This window comes from Microtus oregoni, unplaced genomic scaffold (assembly GCF_018167655.1).
Source record: "Microtus oregoni isolate MIOR12 unplaced genomic scaffold, Mior012 000098F_ref0000018, whole genome shotgun sequence".
NCBI lineage: Eukaryota > Metazoa > Chordata > Mammalia > Rodentia > Cricetidae > Microtus > Microtus oregoni.
The window spans coordinates 1,745,310-1,765,840 of record NW_024544711.1 but is presented as its reverse complement, the minus strand read 5'-3'; the positions used below and the strand labels follow the sequence as shown (position 1 = coordinate 1,765,840).

The following is a 20,531-nucleotide window of genomic DNA, read 5'->3' as shown; positions in this document are numbered from 1 at the left end:
GCGGCCTGATAAATGGTTGCTGCCATGATTATTATAACCCCATCCTCACAATGCTGTTTCTCCACAAAGTCTCTTCTGAAACTTTCCCTTTGAAAAACTGTCCAGGTTGGTCCGAGAGTAGTGGTGTTTACAACTAATTGATCACAACCAGTTACAGATTTCTTTGTTCCTTCTCCACTCCCACTGCTTCACTTGACCAGCCTTAAAAAAAAAAGAAAAAAAAAAAAGAAAAACTGTCCAGTCTGTGGGATGTTGATGTCACTGCTCTCTGTGATTCTGAATCCTTGATCTTTGAGAATTGTGAGAAAATTGTGAGACCTGGGAAAATGTCTAGTCACTTGGGGCTAAATCTGGTGAACAGAGAGAACAGATTGAACATAGGAGCATCAATTTTGTATCATTCTCCACTAAAATTCGAGGTATCTTAAAATCTGATTCAAAGATGATACTAAGAGCCGGGCGGTGGTGGCGCACGCCTTTAATCCCAGCACTCGGAAGGCAGAGGCAGGCAAATCTCTGGGAGTTCGAGGCCAGCCTGGTCTACAAGAGCTAGTTCCAGGACAGGCACCAAAGCTGCAGAGAAACCCTGTCTCAAAAAACAAAAATAAAAAACAAACAAAAAACAAAAAACAAACGAACAAAAAACAGGCTGAGCAAAAAGATTGTTGAAAATGTTAGGCCTCTGTTGGGCATAAAGCGTATTATTTCTTCTATTGTAACTCAGTAGAATGACAATTCATTGCAGTTTTGATTTGTACTCTGCTGATGGTGTTCCTGTGCAGACACAATGACTAAGACAACTTATAAAGAGTCTATTGGAAGCTTACAGTTTGAGAGGGTTAGAGTCTATGACGATCATGGTAGGAGGCATGGCAGCATTTAGGCAGGCATGACGCTGGAGTAGCAGCTGATGACTTACAACTTGATCCACAAACATGGGGAGACAGAAACACACACACACACACACACACACACACACACACACACACGTGTCTTAGTCACTGTCCTATTGCTGTGAAGAAATACCATGACCATGGCAACTCTTACAAAAGAAAACATTTAATCTGGGACTTATTGTTTCAGAGAGTTAGTGCATTGTCATCATGGTGGGAGCGTGGTAGCACACGTGGAGCTGGAGCAATAGCTAAGAGCTACATCCTAATCCTCAAGCAGAGAGAGATCAGAGAGACACTGGACTTCAAAAGTTCACCCCCCAGTGATAAATTCTTCCAACCAGGCCACACCTACTCCAGCAAAGCCATACTTTGTAACTTGATCACTAATCATTCAAATATATGAGCCTCTGGGGGCCATTCTTATTCAAACATCTAGGGAGAGACAGACAGACAGACAGACAGACACATACTCCTCCAACAAGGCCATACCTCCTAATACTTCCCAAACAGTTCTACCAACTGGGGGCCAAGCATTCTACATAGGAGCCTGTGTGGCTATCCTCATTCTTAGCAGCACAATGCTGGGGGTGAAACCTAGGGTCCACATATATGCAGCCAAGTAGTCTACCATGGAGATACATCCTAGTCCTATTTGCTCACTAAGATTTTTTTGTTTTGTTTTTTTATATTTATTTATTTATTATGTATACAATATTCTGTCTGTGTGTATGTCTGCAGGCCAGAAGAGGGCACCAGATGGTTGTGAGCCACCATGTGGTTGCCGGGAATTGAACTCAGAACCTTTGGAAGAACAGGCAATGCTCCTAACCACTGAGCCATCTCTCCAGCCCCCTAAGATTTTTTTCCTGGTGATTTATTTAGTCTTCTTTTATATATTCTGGTTAGTAATATCTTGGTGGCTGAGAATCTTGCAAATATTTTTCTCCAGTTCTCTAATTTTTTAGAATTATTGTTGTGTTTATGATGTTGTTTGTGGGGACACATGTACAACTTAGTTGGTCTTTTCTATGGCGCCTAGGGATCAAACATCCATCATTAGGCTTTGTGCTGCCCTAGCCAGCCCAAATTTTAGCAGTCTTTAAAAAAAACAATCAAACAAACAAATAAACAAAAAATAGTTCTGCAAAACTACATCAACTCTGTAGATCATTTTGGGTACTGTGGACATTTTGATATTAATAAGTCCAATCTGTGGTCATAAGATGACTTTCCATTTTCCTGGAAGGGGTGTTTCAATTTCTTTTATTGGTGATTTATAATTTTCATTGTAGAGACTCTTTACTTCCTTGGCTAAGTTTATTCCCCTCACCTCTCTGTATTGTATGAATTAGGATTTCTTTCTTTGCAATTTTGTTGTTGATATATGAAAGAGGTATTTGGTTTTTGTATATTGACTTTATTTATATCTTGTAACTATTGAAAATCATGTCATTTGCAAACATGGGTAATTTGACCTCTTTTTTGGTTTTATGTTCTTTGTGTTTCTTCATCCTTGCTGTGTTCTAGATTTGAGAGAAGTCAATTTCAGCTTTCTACTGCAGCATGCTATTAACTGTGGGTTTACTGTTTGGAAATCTGCTCCTTCTAGAACCTAATTGTTTTAGATTTTTGAATCATAAGCACAACTGAATACTAGTAAATGCTTGTTCTATATCTGTTTGAATGCTCATGTGGTTTTTGTCCTCAGTTTTATTGATGTGGTTAATTATGTTTATTGATTTATGTGTGTTGAGCCATGCTTGCACCTGTGGAATAAATCTTACTTGATAACCCCTTTGGGAAGTCATTTCTCTTCTTCAAATGTGGGATCTGGGGATCTAACTCAGGTCATCAGGCTTGTGGGGCAAGTGTTTAACTCACTGAGCCATCTCAATAGACTTGTAGGGTTTTTTTTTTTTTAATTTGTTATTGTTCTTGGTAGACTGTTGTGCTTGATTTGCCATCATTTTGTTAAGAATTTCTGTATTTATGTCATCACATATATTGGTCTCTAGTTTCATTGCATTGTTGTATTCTTACCTAGTTTTGATATTTAAAATAATGCTGGCCTCATAGAATGAGGTTGGAAGGCTTCTGAACCAAACAGTTCTTTGGAATAGTTTGATAATTGATTTTAGTTTGTTGGAGGTTTGGTAACCCATACCACTGAACTTTCTGATCCTACACTTATCTTTGGTGGGAGAGTTTATAGTAATCATTCAGTCTCACTATTTTTATTGGTCTGTTCAGCTTCCTATGTCATGTTCAGCTTTAAAGGCTGTGTGTCTAGAAATTGATCTGTTTGTTCTAGAGTTTCCAATGGTTAGTATTTAGTTGTGTATAACAGTACTTATATTTCTGTAGTAGTGTCTGTTGTAAATCTTTTTAAACCTCTCATTTTATTTATTTCTTTTCTCTTTTCTAATTATATTAATTACATTAGTGTGCACAAATTACCTGATAGAGAAGAAGGAAATTGTGTTTTGAATGATGATTCTAGGGATTTTGGATCCATTATGACAGGAATCGCCTGGTGGAGTGACCGTGGTGACAGGAACATGTGGTGGAGGCTGTTGATGTTGTGGTGGACCAGGAGCGGAAAGGGAGAAGGGATGGCAACCAGAATCTATAGTCTCCAGAGCATTTTTCCTCATGACCTGTTTTAGTAGAAACCTCATCTCATACAGGCACCTGAGCCTCCAAAAGAGCACGATGGGCTAGTGAAAAGATGTTCAGAACACGAGCATGGGGAGGAAACTTAAGCCATGACATTGTGAGTAGTTTACCTGATGTTCTGTCCATTTTGTTTATCTTCAAGAACGCCAATTCTCCACAGCTGGGCATAGTGGCATGCTTCTGTATTCTCAGCACTTGGGAGGCAGAAGTAGGAGGATCAGAAGTTCAGATCCAGCCTTCGCTTCCTATGAGCTCACTGCCAGATTGGGCTACATGGGCTACAAGTCTCATAAAACCAGCCACAGCTCTTTTTACTGATACTTTTTTTTTCTTTTTCAGTGTGTATCTTTGCTCTGCTTTGCTCTTGTTTCCCCTACCTTTTTACCACCTGTGGTTTCTTTTAGTTCCTTGTTGCTCTGTTACATAGTTGGAAGTCTTTTTTTAATGTGAGCAGGTGTTGCTGTAAACCTCTTTTAGTATTGTATACTTCATCACAAGGTTTTGATATGTCATGGTCTGATTTTCATTTGTTTCAAGAAGGCTTGTTACTTAGTTTTTCGAGATAAATTCTCGAGTGGCCTTGGCATTGCTATGTGTAGTTAAGGGGGTTCTTGGTATTCTTATATTCCTGACTCTGACATATACAGGGGTTCATTACCATACTTGGTTCAAGCAAATTTGATTAAAAATAAGGTGATTTGGGCAGGCAAAGTAACACAGCTTCACAGAGTTAAACAAATGCAACATAAAAGAATGCAACACATCTTTGCATGATTAAATGTTCCACAGCATAAACAAACGTAACACATTTTCAACTGATAATTCCACAACACCAGGGATTGAATGTAAGTTGTCAGCCATGGGGGAAAGTGCGTTTGCCTGCTGAGCTATCTTGATAGCCTCCTTCTATATAATTCTAGAGTCCCTCTTACTCATTTCTAGTTTTATTCAATTGTTGGCAGAAAAAATACAGAATATTTCAGGTTTTAGTTTTATTATCTTTTATCTTTTTTTTAGACTTACTGCCTAACATATAATCTATCTTGAAAAAAACTCTGTTTCTTGAGAAGAAAAATGTGTATCCTGAAGCTGTTAGATGAAATGTTCTGTAATTATCTGTTACTTTATTTGGCCTACAGTATAATTCAGCTGCAGGGTTTCTTTATTGATGCCCATTATCTCTCTTTTGACAAAAGTGGGTGTTAAATTCCCCATGACTATGTGTAATTATGTACAAACAGAGCCTGCTTAGTACAATTGGGTATTCCAGCTTTGAGCATATATACCTTTATAACTGCTATTTCATCTTGTTGAAATGGTTCCTTTATTATTATATGGTGACCTTATCTGTGTTTTAAAGTTTTGATTTATTTTATCTAATACCCATGAAGCTACTCTTGCTCATTTCTTTTTTCTGCTTGTGTGATATTTTTCCTCCATCTTTTCACTTTCAGTTTATGCCTACTTTACCGGTGAAATGAGTTTCTTGTAGGCAGCATATCATTGGATCTTATTTTTAACTCCATTTAACCTGTTTGCTTATTTTAAGTGGGGAATTTAATTTATTTATACTCATGGTTATTCATGTTTATGGTAGATTTGGAAATTATGTGTGAACTGAGACTACAGTTTTGTTTCCTGGTCACCCAGACCTGAATACTCACACAGAAACTATATTAATTACAAAACTTTTGCCAATGTCTCAGACATATTCTTAGCTAGCTTTTATACATTAAATTAACCGGTTTCTATTACTGTATGTATCACCATGAGGCTGTGGCTTACTGGTAATGTTCTGGCAACTTTCTCCTTTGGTGGCCACATGGTGTCTCATTGACTCTGCCTTCTGTTCAGATTTCCTGCCAGGCTTCACTCTGTTAAGCCTTTGGCCAAAATAGCTTTATTAATCAACCAATAAAAGCAACACATATACAGAAGTACATCCCACATCATCTCCCCTTTTCTGTCTAATAAAAAAGAAAGTTTTTAACTTTAACATAGTAAAATTACATATACAAAACAGTTACCAAGCAAGAGTTATAGTTATAATATTTAGTCCTTTTACATTTGGCAGATTAAGGAAAGTATCATCTATTCTATATTTGTGAGTCTAAAGTTTTATGTCTAATTTGTCTTTTATCATAGCTAAGGACAACTAAACTATTCAGTTTTCAAAGACCCCAGAAGGATTTAATATTACCTAAGTAAGTAGGAAGTATATTGTATGCAACTTTCAAAGTGCTAGAAATGACAGAGACATCTTGCTGTCTGAACAGTCACCCAGAGTTCTTTTGTAACAATGGGGCATCCATCTTCAACCTATAGGCCCCTAATATCTGGTAGACTTTCCAGTGACGCAGGAAATTTGAAGATCTAGTCTGCCTTGTACGAGCAATGTTTGTCAGTTGCTCTATTCTGTGTCCTGTAGACTGTCTGGCAGTTTCTTCTGTGAAGAAGAAACCCTGAAGACCATCCCATCTTTTGGAAAGTTCAGAAGTCACTTTTCTGTGGGTCCTGCATGTCCAGTTCATACAACATACCATCAAGCAATCTAGGCAAGATCATTTTCTTGCCCAAATTGCTAGCTTTGTCACATTGAAGGCAAATTCCATAATGAGTTTCTCTGATGCCCATCAACTTCTCTGAAGTAATTTGTGCTGCCAGAAGTAGACATGTCTCATTGTTGAGGAAAGTCTAAGTTCTTAAAATATTTTAAATGCCATATCCTATAGGTCTTTGAAAGGTTTGAAGAATACCTACCCATCTGAAATAAATCTCTGTACATCTAAAAAGCCTAACATGACTATAAATTTGACTATTATATATGACTATTAATCCAGAATTTTAAATTATATATTACATTTTAAATGAGCTGTATAAACATAATACCTTAAACAAGAGTAGAAATATACAAATAATAAAATTGACCTTAAATTTGTATTTAATAAACCAAAGTCCATACCAATGTAAAGTATTTATTTTATATCATGGTCCCCCCCTTTTTTTTCTTTAGAAAGACCTTGACTGTGACCATTAACCAATTACAATTCACCCTCTTTAAATGAAAACAAACATTTATAGACAATATTTTGGAATTTGGGCATAGTTTTTTAGACTACTTTCTGCTGATTGGGGGCACTGTTAATATGGTTTTTCATGAGGTATCCTGTTTGATTGTTCCATCCCAGCTAGCAGTCCTAAAGCTATTGTGACTGTTGTGACCACCTGGGCTATTGCTTCAGGGGGTCTTATTTTATCAAGCCAGTAAGGAATCCATAGCTTTCTATTCTCTGTGGAAACAAAAGCAAAATATCTTTTCCAAAGTAACATGTCATTAGACTTAAATTTTGAAATCAAGATACCTTTAAAATATATATGTTGGTTTAGATTAGCAGCCTGTTACAATGAAATATCTCTCTGTGGTTAGCTTATTCACAGTCAAAAAATTGAAAGAAAATGCAATAATATACATAATTCAGATTCTTTGTGTATTTTCCATTTTTTTTTTTCGAGACAGGGTTTCTTTGTGGCTTTGGAGCCTGTCCTAGAATTTGCTCTGTAGACCAGGCTGGTCTCGAACTCACAGAGATCCGCCTGCCTCTGCCTCCCGAGTGCTGGGATTAAAGGCGTGCGCCACCATCGCATGACTGTATTTTCCATCTTTATTTGGCTTTTTTCTCTTTTTTTTATTTTTAGGATTTTTGAAATAGGGTTTCTTTGTGTACCTTTGACTGTCCTGAATCTCACTCTATACACCAGCTGGCCTTGAACTCCCGGGATTTGCCTGCCTCTGTCTCTCAAGTGCTAGGATTAAAGGCATGTGCTACCACACCTAAATATTCTATTTCTTTTTTCTTTAAAGACTTTCTCTATCGCTGGGCGGTGGTGGCGCACGCCTTTAATCCCAGCACTCGGGAGGCAGAGGCAGGTGGATCTCTGTGAGTTTGAGACCAGCCTGGTCTACAGAGCTAGTTCCAGGACAGGCTCCAAAGCCACAGAGAAACTCTGTCTCCAAAAACCAAAAAAAAAAAAGACTTTCTCTATCATTTTCCTTTTCTCTCCCAAGCCTATGTATATATATATTTAAATACACTGTAAACTGTTTAGATCTTTCATGCTATCTGAATCTGTCTTACTGTATATCTTTGTCTTTTTCTGACCACATGAGTCTTTAATCTGCTAAACAGCATGGCTAGGATTAAAGCTGCAGCTTTGGCAGCTGGCTCTACCCTATTCCTTAGCTTTCTGAGAGTCTAGCTTCATGGTGGAGGTACTGGCGGAGGCCACATTTATTGTCACTCCTTTACATATGCCCAAAGAATTTGACATCCCATCTCACAGGTATTTGCTCAGCAAAGTTTATTACTGCCCTATTCATGACAGACAGGAAAAAGGAAACAGCCTAAATGCCCTCCAATAAACAAAAAAAAATGGAAATGTGGGACATATACACAATGGAGTACTATTTAACTGCAAAGAAAAACAAAATCATGAAATTTGAAGGTAAATGGGTGAACCTAGAAAAGATTACACTGAATGAGGTAACCCAGACCCAGAAAGGCAAATGTCTTATGCTTTTTCTCATGAGACATTCCCGGCTCCCAATATTTAGATGTGAGTACATAAGTAGCCACAAAACTGGGCATGTGAAGCATGGCAGCCATAATTCCTGTCTGTTTGTAAGGACCACGTGTCTGAGCACTCCCAGGGGCTGGGTTGCACCAGCGGGCCCAGAAAGGGTATTTGTATGTGTGACCAAGGTGCATCACTGACGGTGCTTCAAAGGACCACTCTTCCAAGAAAGGCTGTCTGCATGCGTCTCAGGGCTTCTAGTAGGCAGAGATACTGAGGATGCACAGTCTAATTGTGTCTTGGCTGCAGGAGGATGACAGGACCACAGCTTAGCCAGCTGCGGTGCTTGGTGCTGGTTGTCATTCTGCCTTCAGGGCCGAGTGGCTAAACTGCTGGGGGTGGGTATCCAACTACTTCTCCGGATCCTAAGTGGACAAAGCCTGAAGACAGCACAGGGGCATGTGTAGAGGAGGCCACAGGATGACTGAGTTCATTCTCTATGCTAACTCAGTGACAGCTCTCCAGATGGGGCTCAGGACCTGTGAGAACTACAGGCTTCTCTGCAGTAAATGCTTATGAACCTCCAGCTTGCTCTCTCCCCACTGCGTGGTTCTAGGTGGTTTAAGAGAGGGACAGTAGATTGTGTATACTTGGTTCCTTCCCACTAAGACCGTGCTGCATCCCCACTACTCTAAAGTGCTGTGCCTTGAACACTAGTGCAGCAGCTATTGCACATGTTGGTCCTGTCTTATGGAGGGAAGCATGTCAGGTACCTGTAGTCAGCTCTGTTACTGGGTGAACCTGATCTGTTAATGAAATCCAGAAAAAGCAGCTTTTCCTATCTTCTAGTCCTCAGACTTTGAAGGGTATCATATTTCTTCCACTGTACACCATTACCTCCAAGTTGTAACATTTGTCTAAGGAGGGGGAGGCTGGGGAGCTTCAGATGGTAGATAGGAGGTAAACAGGTCACACATCCAGGAAGAATAAAAACTTGGAAGATTCTTAGGGAGCCTACAACAGTGTAAAAGGGAGTGAGCAGTTCAGGGCTGGGTGTGGCTGCAGACCTGCACAGAGACTGAGGCTGTGGAGCTGCACATAAGCTGTACAGAGAGCGCCAGGCTGCAGGTTTTGTGAGTGGGCACCTTGTCGGTGTGGGGTTTTTGGTGATGCAGCTGCTTCTGAGTTCCCCCAGTCCTTGTAGTAATTTCTCACCAATACTCCTTAGTAACCCCCGAAAAAGACCTCCTGAGTTCACCAAACTGAACTTTGATGCAGTCATTGCTTTAGTCTGTCCTGGGTTCCCTCCTGGCATGAGTAGACCTGTGTGTTGCATCTCCCCACAAGTCTGTCATACAACAGAGGACTTCTTGCTTCTCTAGGTTGTGAGAATCATTTTCCTGCTTGCTGTCACACATCCAGGAATTACCTCTTGGTACACTAAAGCAAGTGTCATTCATTCATTCATTCATTCACTCACTCATTCTCTCTCACACACACACACTCTCTCTCTCTTAGATACTAGGTCTTGGGCACACAGTGATAGTGGATGGACCCAGTACTTGCCTCAGGAGACTGGGCCGTTGGAATCTTGGATGGCTATACCTTCCTGACAGGCTCTCTTCTGTAGCCTCACACATATCTGCCATCCTGCTCTTAAGTCATACTCACTCCCTCCTTCTCTTTTCCTCACTACCCACTGTTCTCTCTCCTCTCTCTTCTTCCTTTTCTCATTGGCAGGGTCTTATATAGCGTATACCAGCCTTGCACTTGCTCATATAACTGAGGCTGGGCTGAGTGTTCCTGACCCTCTTGCCTTCACGTCACCTCTCAGGTGCTATGATTACAGATGTGTACTATGTATCACTTTATTTTTTGCAATGCTGAAGCATGCATGGGCAGCCCGTATATGGCAGTTCCGTTGAATTTGTTCATATTTGGGTTTCATGCTCTAAGTTGATGAGGACGACTGATCAGGTCTCTTTCTCAAGAGAGCACCAGATCTCATTACAGATGGTTGTGTCAAGAGGGTGCTGGGAATTGAACTCAGGGCCTTTGGAAGAACAGGCAGTGCTCTTAACTGCTGAGCCATCTCTCCAGCCCCCACTGTGTACCCAGTGTCTAATTTTCTTTTCCTTAAAAAACACATTATTTTTATATATATGGTTGTTTTGCCTATAACTATGTCTATGTACCAGGTATGTGCAGTGCCCATGGAAGCCAGAAGCAAGTGCTGGATCCCCTGGGACTGCAGTTACAGACAGTTGTGAGCTGCCATGTGGGTGCTGGGAACTGAACCAAGGTCTTCTGGAAAGCAGCCAGTGCTCTTAACCACCAAACCCTCTCTCCAGCCCCTAATTTTCTTTTCAGTTTGTTTTTGTGCAGACTTAAAATTGAATAGATAAGAGGTGCTTGAGCCAGGCTGAACTCCTGCGCAGTGTGATCTCCACCTTAGCCTTTCCTGCCCGAGTGAAGCTGCATTGTGTAGCTACTCTTAGTTGTCATGGCAAGACTTCTCTGACCTGGAACCTTGGGCTGCTTTTTCTAAGTAGCGTGATGATGATGATAACTATTTGTTCTCAGGGCCAGTGCTTATGTTATAGCACCACATCTAAAATATGAACTGGAGGTCATGATTTCTACTTTACAAATGTAGATACCTAGTCTTCAAAAGTTAAATAAGTTGCTCGGAACCACACCCACACAAAATGAGGTCTGAATTGTGTGTTGTGTAGAGAGCTTGCGGTCTTTACCTCTGTGCATTGTCAGTGGTCTCACTCATTGTGAGACAATTTAAGAGCCTCTTTTGCCCAAGTTATTTTCCTTTCTGGTCCTTAACAAGGTGTGAAATTCTGCCACCTAAATTTCATGCTTTTATTTCTAGTTAGAATATGAAGATTCTTGGAGGGATTCGGTATTGTCATCAGCAACACCTCAACACCTTAGCCTTTCCTCTGACAGCTAATTAAAGATCAGACACTGTGGGACCAGGCAGGTGGGAGCCACTTTCTAGTGCTAAGGTACTACCTGAGGAACTGCATGCACATGACACCTCCCAGGAGGCTTAGCACGGCTGAGAAATCAAAGTGAGGTAAAGTACCCAGCACAGATTGTTAAAGGGAGACTTTACGAAATAGGAATCGGGAAATGGATGGACAGTAATGACAGGAGGTGGGAGAGCTGGGATAACCTAGGTGCTAGTGTGAACGCCTCCTTGCTGTCCTAAATGTAATTTCCCCAAGCTTTGGAACTCTCTGCTTCCAGTTTCTTGGGGCTTACAAGACTTCTTTTATACAAGTTTGAAAATGGGAGACCAACTCTGCAGGCACACGTGTGCACTTGGGCACACACGAATACATGCATTCAGGCAAATACTCATACACATAAAATAAAACTAACCATTAAAAAAAGGAGACCAGGAAGAGGCAAAATGAATTATACTTGGTGTTCATGTCCCCTCCCTCTGAGTACTTCACAGACTCCCATCTTATTCTTCCCTGATGTTCATGGGGTAGAAAGAAGCAGCGGGGTTGGGCAAGCAGTTTCCAACTTGGACATGCTCTTAGCCTGGCCCAGTTAGAATCCCACTCTCCTGCTTATGACTCTTACTCTATGGTTTGGAATGTCCTGGGACATTTATGCCCTGTCAGTCCCATGGAGTTTGCCAGACTGCTTGGGAATCAATTAGACCTCAGCCCTAGCTTGTCTGTATCAAGCAGTTACATAGAAAGTGGCTACTGTGCTAACCTTCTCCCTAGCATTTTCTTTAACTCCCTCGGGAGAGCATGGACTCTTCTGGTGGTGTCCCTTGTACAAGTATTAAAGTACTGTAAAACCCAGAAGCTTACTGCCTCACAAGCTGGTTCTGAGGCTGACCTTGTGAGAGGAACTGCACGTGTCTAAACGTGTCTAAACGTGTCTGAAGGTGGGACGGGCATTCAGGGAGAGTGGATTGCCTCAAGCTGTTGCTTTCCTCTTGCCTGGGCCTTGTCATGCACTATTTTTTTTTTTCTCAGAATGATTTTGCACTCACCAGCACAGAGAAGAGTATCCACAAGGAATCGGAGACAAAGGAAACCAGAGGAGAAGAGGAACAAGACACTGAGGTCCTGGAGGTGTTTCAGCCGACTCGAGAGTGGCAGGCTCTTCAGCCAGGTACCAGACCTGCTCTGGTCCTTTGAAATACACAAATGTCCTTTATTCTTGAAGGTTGGGAGAGGCCATTGTCACCATGACCATCAGAGTGGTAGCTGCTGCTCTGGGGCCTAGGGACCTTCATTCTCTAGCAGAACAGGGCTTGTGGCATGGGAGTGCCCTGGAAGGGAGGCTTATGGTGGGTGAGCACGTGATGGGAAACTTTCTTTCCCCGCACTTCTGAAGCACAGTGGAGGCAGTGACACGTGCCTTGCTATGCAAATGCTATTTTGGTCTCTGCTGCTCTGCTCAGTGCTGCTGAAATAGTGTTCACAGGAGAATCCTGAGCCCCAAATCTTCTTTTAAAGGAACCCATGCCACAGAAAAAAGGGGGCTCGTTCTTGCCTGATCATAATTGGGGTGTCTTCAGAAAGAACTGCTTTCTAGCCCTTTCATGACCCTGAGTCAAAGATTTCAGTAGCCTGCAATTGTGAAATGCTTGCCACAGTCAGGTCCACAGCTAACTTCCTCGTGTGCAGTCTTTGATCTTCATAGCCATAGAATTATTACTGTCTTTATTGCCCAGTGGAAATACTGAGGCTCAGAGAGGTTAGATAACTTGTCCTGTTATTTATCTAACTTGTTTTATGTCATTGACCTCAGAGCCTTGATCTGCTTGCTCTCTTCCCACTCTTCCTTCCCATTTCCAGCTGTCCTTGCCTGGGGCCTACTCTGCTAATACTGAGACTCTTCTCAGGTGCAAGCTGTTTGTGTTCTGTACCATGGCAAAGTGGATGGCAAGTTCTGGCAGCAGGCATAGTGTCGTTTCATCAGGTCCTTGCCGAATTCATCACTGTGTCCTCACAGCCCCCATTGCTGCTGTGCTGCCAGGGATAGCATTTGCTGTGCCAGCCAGCAATATCACTCCTGCTAGGCTTGCATATGGATAGTTGTTGCCACTGAAGAGTGATGAAGCACCAGAAGCCAAGTGGAAGCTGATGGCATCAGGCAGAGGGAAGTTTAAGAATAGAGGTATTTGATTCAGCAGGTCCAGCTCTGCCTGTCTTCTCTTAGCTTCTCTGAGAACAGAATTTGGTCTTTGAGGAATAGCTCAGAGAGGCTCTCAGAAGTGATGAGGTAAAAGATGTGGCTATATTCTCTGCTTTTATGTAGAGTTGCTGATATATTTTTTTCAAACAGGCCAGCCCCTGTCATAGATGGGGCTGATGTTCTTCTGGGTTCCTGCTTCTACTCCACTCCTTCAGCTGGGTCACTAGCACCCTGCAAACCTTTGGTCCACACTGCAAACAGAACAGGGCTCTTACTTCTGACCTTGAGCCTTACCTAACCCTCTGGCAGCAGAGCTGCTTGCTGCTGACAGCTCAAGAGCCCCTGCATGAGTAGTTTGGAAGGAAGAGCCAGAGGCTGTGCCTAGAGTGAGGAGTGGGCTCTGAGAGCCTCAGGAGAACTAGAGAGAAGCTCTTGTCTCCCGTTTAACTGATGCTCTTTTGACGACACCCTACGCGTAGTTTCTCAAGAGCTCCTGGGAAAGTTTTCTATACAAAACCCTCCTGAGGCTGCTGCACAGCTGTTGCAGCTGAGCGCACTGTGGAAACAAAGCCCTCTATCCAGTGCATGTCTGAAGGCATCGCTTAGATGCTCTGGTTTCCAGAGGTCACCTCCTCGCTTGCACACATCTTCAGTGCACTTGTGGGACTGGACGCCACTGAGTGCATGAGAGTGCAGCCTTCTCTCGCTTGTGGTCCTGCCTGGGGGAGGGGATGCTCTCCCTTTCTCCTCCAATAGTAATTTTGAAAAGGGAGCAGGGATAAACACAAATAAAAAGTTTAGTGTTTTTTTGCTTGAGAGCCAAAGGCAGACACACAGGAAAATGGTGGGCATGCTGGGGACTTTTAAACAATGGTAAATTTGTGTAGATAGTTGTGTTCCTATCTAGGCCTAGCAGGTCTGCCCTCCTGTTCAAAGGACTTTTGTCCTCTTAAGGGAAGGCTGCACCTCTCATTCCCTTTTCCCTCAAAGGAAAGATATTAGAGTGTGCAGGCAGCTTGGGTTACGGGCCGGCTCATTGGAAGGCAGGCAGATAGGCAGATTACATGCTACAGCCTGGCACACTAGGGTAGTAACACATGACTTCCTAGGTCTTCCCATGAGGCCAGGTGGGAACTTGGCTTCAGCTACACAGCACTGAGACAGCTCCTTCCCCTGATGTCGGCCTGCCTCTGTTATTACTGTCAGCATCTTCACTGGGAGTTGGTTGTTCCTGGAAGTGATTTTTCTGTCGCTCTTTCTTCTGGTTTATTTTGGGATCTGCCTCACCTAGCAGAGGCACAGCAAGCATTCGCATGTGGATCCAGCAACAGCTGCTTGTAAGCAAGCAGGGGAAAGCTGTTTGCTGGCAAGTCCTTCTGGCTGTGGGCAGGGAATGGAGACATTTGTCCTGGAGCTAAGGACTCCTGGATTCCAGAATTTTGTGCCTGTGCACTTGTTATTATAGAACACTGGTCACAGCCAGATCCCATGATTTTGTCTTTCTGAGCATTTTCTGAGATTCTGCTTTTTGTTTGGTACTGTGTTTGTAGCTGAAATATAGATAAGCGCTCATATTTACTAAGCATTGGCTCTGCTGGGGATCCTTGGAGGGTGGATGCTGTAACTGCCCTCATTTTCACAGACAAAACTCATTCTCAGCAAGAAGAAATTACTTAGACAAACAGCCAACAAGTGGGGGAGTTGAAATTCAGACAACTTTAAGCCCAGTTTAAACATTGTGCCATGCTGTCTTCCTAAGGAACAAAATGGACCTGAACCCCTTGTGTTTTAGCTTATAGGCTCACAGACAATACAGGAACAGCAAAAACACCATTAGTGTGTCAGGACCAGGGCTTCTCCAGTGCTGAGAACTCAGTGGGGCAACTGGTCAGACTGTATGATACTGGGCCTGACTGTGGTTTGCTTTGAGCTTGTGGGTTCAGGTTGCTCGTAATCTCTAAACTTTAGTTTCCTTCTCTGAAAATAGGAATGTAATAATGACTTCACAGAAGTGGTATGAGAATAAAGTGAGGGGTGTGTGTGTGTGTGTGTGTGTGTGTGTGTGTGCTGTTTCCCAAAGGGCCTGACAAACAGTACATACTCAACATATTCTCATTAAAAAAAATACGCCTTTGCTCCCTTTCTCTGGGGATTTGAAGGAGAAGTGGAAGTGAGGAGGACACCTGGACAAAGGCCACTCCAGTCTTACCTGTTTGGCCCCCCTGGGCTCAGGAAAGCCAAGCTCAGCCTAAGGCTTCTTATGACCTGATTTGACTTCAGGGCGACTGTGAGAATCCCACTCAATAGGAGCATGCAGGAAGTCTGTGCAGGAACACGTTTATGTGATGGATGGAAAAGAGAAAAAAATCTAAATCATCAACAACTGATGAGAGCAATCCAAGAATTATAGAGCGCCAGCCATCTGGTCAGATCATTTCAGATCTGCACGAGCAATAAGAGGGAATTGAATTTTAAAAACCTCATTTATAGTAGGCCATCTACTCTGGTTTCAAGTATTTAAAAGTGGAGCCTGATTTCCTGCAGGCTCTGGACATCTGTCTGAAGGAGCACCTGACCCTAGTCAGGGTGACAGTAGGGCTGTTTCTCTGGGGCCTTTTCTTCTCTGCTGTCTCAGAGAGGCGTGTGGTTCATTTTCTGTGTCCAAGAAATGAGTTCAATTCTAATATGATTTACTATTGGATCTCACAGGTTAAAGGCTCAGTTTTCCCCATGACTGCCCTCATTTCAGATGTCACTTCTAAATCTTGGGTTACCTGTACCTCTCACTACCCAGGATTCTCACACCCTCTCCTCAGGTTTGACAATTTTGTTAACTAAATAAACTCAGAACACACTGCTTATGTATATCTGTGTGGTGTCAAGAATGCAACACAGAGCTGTGTGGTGGTGATGCACACCTTTAATCCCAGTGCTTGGGAGACAGAGGGAGATGAATCTCTGTGAGTTTGAGGTCAATCTGGTCTACTGAGTGAGTTCCAGGACAGCTGGGTCTATATGGAGAAACACTGTCTTGAAAAATCAATCAATCAAATAAACAACCCCCCCCAAAAAAAAAAAACCCAACAAAACAAAACAACAAAAAAGAATGCAACTTAGGAGCAGCTAAGGGGAAGAGATACAGACAGTGAGCTCTTAGACTCAATTGGACGTCAGTCTGCCCAGCTCTCATGCCCTCTGTATGTCTACAGTCTTCCAATTCAAATGCCGTTCAGGAAGTTTCTGAAGCCTATTGTTTAGGACCTAAATACAAGTTTCATTATATAGGTATGATTGATGCCAAGCAGTGGCCATAAGTAATCAATCTTGAGTCCCCCTGCACTCCCCAGGGATAGAGGATGAGTCTTAAAATTCCAACCCTCCAATTATGAAGTAGTCTTTTCTGGTGACCAGTTTCCATGCTGAAGTCCCCACCAAGAGTCACTTATTAGCATAAATTCTGGCATGGGTTGAAAGGCAATTTGTTGTGAGTAGCAAAAGTCTCTTACCATGTAGGGAAATTTTGTACATTTTAGGAGCACTGTGGTGAGGGATGCAGGACAAAGAAAGGTCAGTTTTTATGTGTGTTACAAGTTGCAGTTGAGGTAAGACTAGGGTACTGATGGAGGAAGGTCATTGGCTAATAAAGACACTGCCCTGGCCCATTTTATTGGTTAGAGGATAGGTGGGAGGAGAAAACAGAACAGGACGCTGGGAGGAAGAGGAAGTGAGCTCAGACTCGACTGCTGTCCTCTCGGGAGCAGACGCCTGAGAGAGACGCCATGCCACGCTCCCGGGGTGAAGCTCCGACCCAGGATGGACATAGGCTAGAATCTCCCCGGTAAGCGCACCTTGGGGTGCTACACACAGATGATTAGAAATGGGCTAAATTAATATGTGAGAATTAGCCTAGAAGAGAATGGGCCAAGCAGTGATTAAATGAATACAGTTTGTGTGTTGTTATTTCGGGGCATAAGCTAGCCGGGCAGGTGGCTGGGGTGTTGGGGACGCAGCCCCGCCGCCGCCCTTATTACTTCAGGGTACAGCCCTTCTATTATTTCTGCAGTCTCGGATCTGTGCTTGAGAGACAGAATGACCTTCCATTCCGAGGTCATCTTTACAGGTTACTACTCTTCAGGATGCTGTCAGAAGTCTTTCCTCTCCTGTTCAGTTCATCCCACACTGAAACAGTGAATATACTCAGGGCATGGGTTATCCATGAGCAATGGATGGGAGCCTAGGAGAGGACGAAGGCCAGTCCATACCTAAAATTTGTGTCTTATCAGAGTGGAGCTATGAGACTTCTTTGTTGACACCAGGAGGTAATGGTATAAAGGAAGTCATCTGTTGGATGATCTTCCACTCTGGCTTAAATGTAGTTTTGAAAATGTGGAGGAGGAGCTAGAGAGAAAAAACTAGCTTTGTGGGTTTTGTTTGTTTTTGTTTTGTATGGTCTCACTATGTAGTCCTGGCTAGCCTACACCTTGCTATTAGAACAGGCTGGCCTCTAACTCAGAGATCTGCCTGCTGCTGCTTCGGTGAAAGTGTGCACATCTTACTTGGTTCTGCTTCCTTTTGGCCCTTTTCAAAATGAGATGCTCAGAAGAGCCTATCTTTGGATCAGACACCTGTACAATGCTTTCCTTTCCTAGTTCAGGGACTTTCAAGTCTTCTAGGGATTCTCTGAGAATGGAGTTTGTTTATTTTCTACCCATATTTCTGGTTTCTCGTCCTCTAATGCCTTGATTCAAGCGTTATCCTCTCTGATCATCCACTCTGTTTCTTGGTTCTGCAAGTTTATCAGGGGGACTACAGTTTCACAGATTTAAGGAGAAAGACCACTGACCCAAATCATCATGGCCAAACTCATTAAAGCAAACTTTTTTTTTTTTTAAATTTTGTCTAATAGGCTGTCTCTCCCTAAAGGCTTGTTCATGAAAACAACATTAGACATGGGGAAAATAAGGGTCTTTAGAGTTAAGGAGTAGGTGGCAGGGTTACAGAAGCAGAACATAAGCATAACAAATTGGTTATAACAACCTCTTGTATCAAAGACATGGTTGAAAAGTGGTCATAACAAGGTGGTCATAATAACCTTTTGAAACAAAGGCATGGCTGCCATTTCCTGGAACAGGCAGTCAAAACTATTTGTAGTTAAGGTTTCAGGTGAGTCATAGCCCAATCCTTGAGAATCAGAGTTTTTTTTTTTTTTTTTTTTTTTTTTGGTTTTTTCGAGACAAGGTTTCTCTGTGTTTTTGGAGCCTGTCCTGGAACTAGCTCTGTAGACCAGGCTGGTCTCGAACTCACAGAGATCTGCCTGCCTCTGCCTCCCAAGTGCTGGGATTACAGGCGTGCGCCACCACCACCCGGCCGAGAATCAGAGATTTAATCATAAACAGAAATAAACCTAGTTTGTCTTTACTATAAGATGGGTCTCAAGTCCAAGATGGAGGCAGACTGATTTGTTGTTGCCCCCTTGTCTTATGTGTCCCCACCAAATCCTTGATAGGGTCTTAATGTTCTTTATCTGGGGGAAACACAACATGTCATGCATCAAAAGATGTATAGTCTGCTTGTATATCTGTTTGGTTAGCATAGAAAGAACAACATTTTTAAAGGCCATATAATTTTGGTACTATCAGTATTAATGGTACTGGAGGTAGCCATTTTGCTCCCTTTGCAAGGGAATTTCCATCTTATCTAACATTCCAGCCTTCTGCTGTGGATAAGAGGCCATTTGTTCTCTTCTCAGCTGAATTAGGGTGTTGTTGTCAGGGCCCAGGAAGGTTGGAATCAATGGGACATTCATCAGAAGCATCTGGTTTGCTGGCCTAGCTGAAGAGTCAGGTAGCAGTCAACTTCAACTGGACTGGTTTACTTAAGTTTTCAACAAGTCCAGGACTTTCCGGTTTTGTAGGACTATCTGGGGCTGGGGTAGAGTAAATCACCTTTGGAGCAGTTTATAGTCTACAGCTGATTTCTGTGTGGTGTCCACCATCTGAGTGGAACTCTGACAAGACAGAGACTAAGGACAGGTGTTAAAAAACGTAAAGGAAACTTGTATTTGGAGCTTCCCCCTCGGGAATAGGCAAGAGGCTGGGAGCTTAGGCTGATGATTGACAGGAGCTTCTCTGGAGTCCATTGGCCTGTGAAAGGTGGATCTAAGTCTTATGATTTTTTTTTTATTATTTTTTTATTTTATTTTATTTTTTTTTAAGTCTTATGATTTTGATTCCCTGGTGCTTACATTGCCATTGTTTGTAGTCTGTACTGAAATCCACACTGTAGAAAAAGCAGCTAACAGGTGTTTGCGAAACAGACAGTAGACTCACATCTTTGAATCATAGCAAAAGCTCTGATTTTGGGTTAAAATTCATGAACTTTTTTTTTTTCTGCCCTGAGGGCTGGGTATATAGATTGTACATAGATTTTTTTTTTTAAGCATGATGAGAAGCATCTGTATTTTTAAAGACAACTAGGGTAATTTTAAGATCTTGAGTTTGTGACTGATAATAGTAGTAATTTACCATCTTTATATATATCTATATATATATTTTTATAGAACTTTATTGATTAATGTTAAACTTTGAACTTTTGAAATCTTAGTATAACAATAGCATAGAGGGGGAAAGAAATCTGAAATAGCTCATTTTAAAATCATTTTTATGTCTTTATATTTATATATATTAAATAATTTTATTAGATCCTCATAACTTTTATAAGGCTTTTATATCCTTAGATGTTTATAACTTAAATTATGTTTAGACTTTTATAATTTATATAAACTTTAAATTTTCTATCCAGCTGATTATTATTAGACACGCATAAGTGGTTGATTATTGAGAGTAGTCTTTGGAGGGCAAGCTATGTTAACTGGAAGAATAGTGAAAACCTTCTGAGATGAGGTGGTGTGTGCTCTGGAGCTCTGTTCAGTCTGCCCTGATCCTGATTCATGCTGTCTGCAGCCGCACCTCAGCCATGGCTTGTGAAGATACTGGAAAAAAACGCTTGTGGACTTGAGGAGGTGATTTGCCAAATTCGAATCATGCTCACCCGCCTCAACGTGAAGTTGCGGGAGAAGTTGTGTACTGTGTCTTAAGCAAAGGAAAAGTATCTGAAACCCAAAGAACTGGTGCATATGCTCACCAAGACAATGAGAATCACTACAGGAAAAACACCGTGTAGTGAAGGTTCTAAGACGTGGGG

The 20,531-nt window shown here is 42.1% G+C and overlaps 1 protein-coding gene across 4 annotated transcripts in view; it reads left to right on the top strand.

The window, feature by feature from the left end:
• The window catches only part of LOC121443007 (nucleotide exchange factor SIL1), a 270,148-nt gene that overhangs the window by 76,140 nt on the left and 173,477 nt on the right, over nt 1–20,531 (top strand). For all 4 annotated transcript variants that reach the window (XM_041644676.1, XM_041644677.1, XM_041644678.1 and 1 more), the window contains one exon: nt 12,161–12,299. In XM_041644676.1, the coding sequence (XP_041500610.1) occupies nt 12,161–12,299 (139 nt within the window). The remainder of the gene's footprint in view (nt 1–12,160; nt 12,300–20,531) is intronic.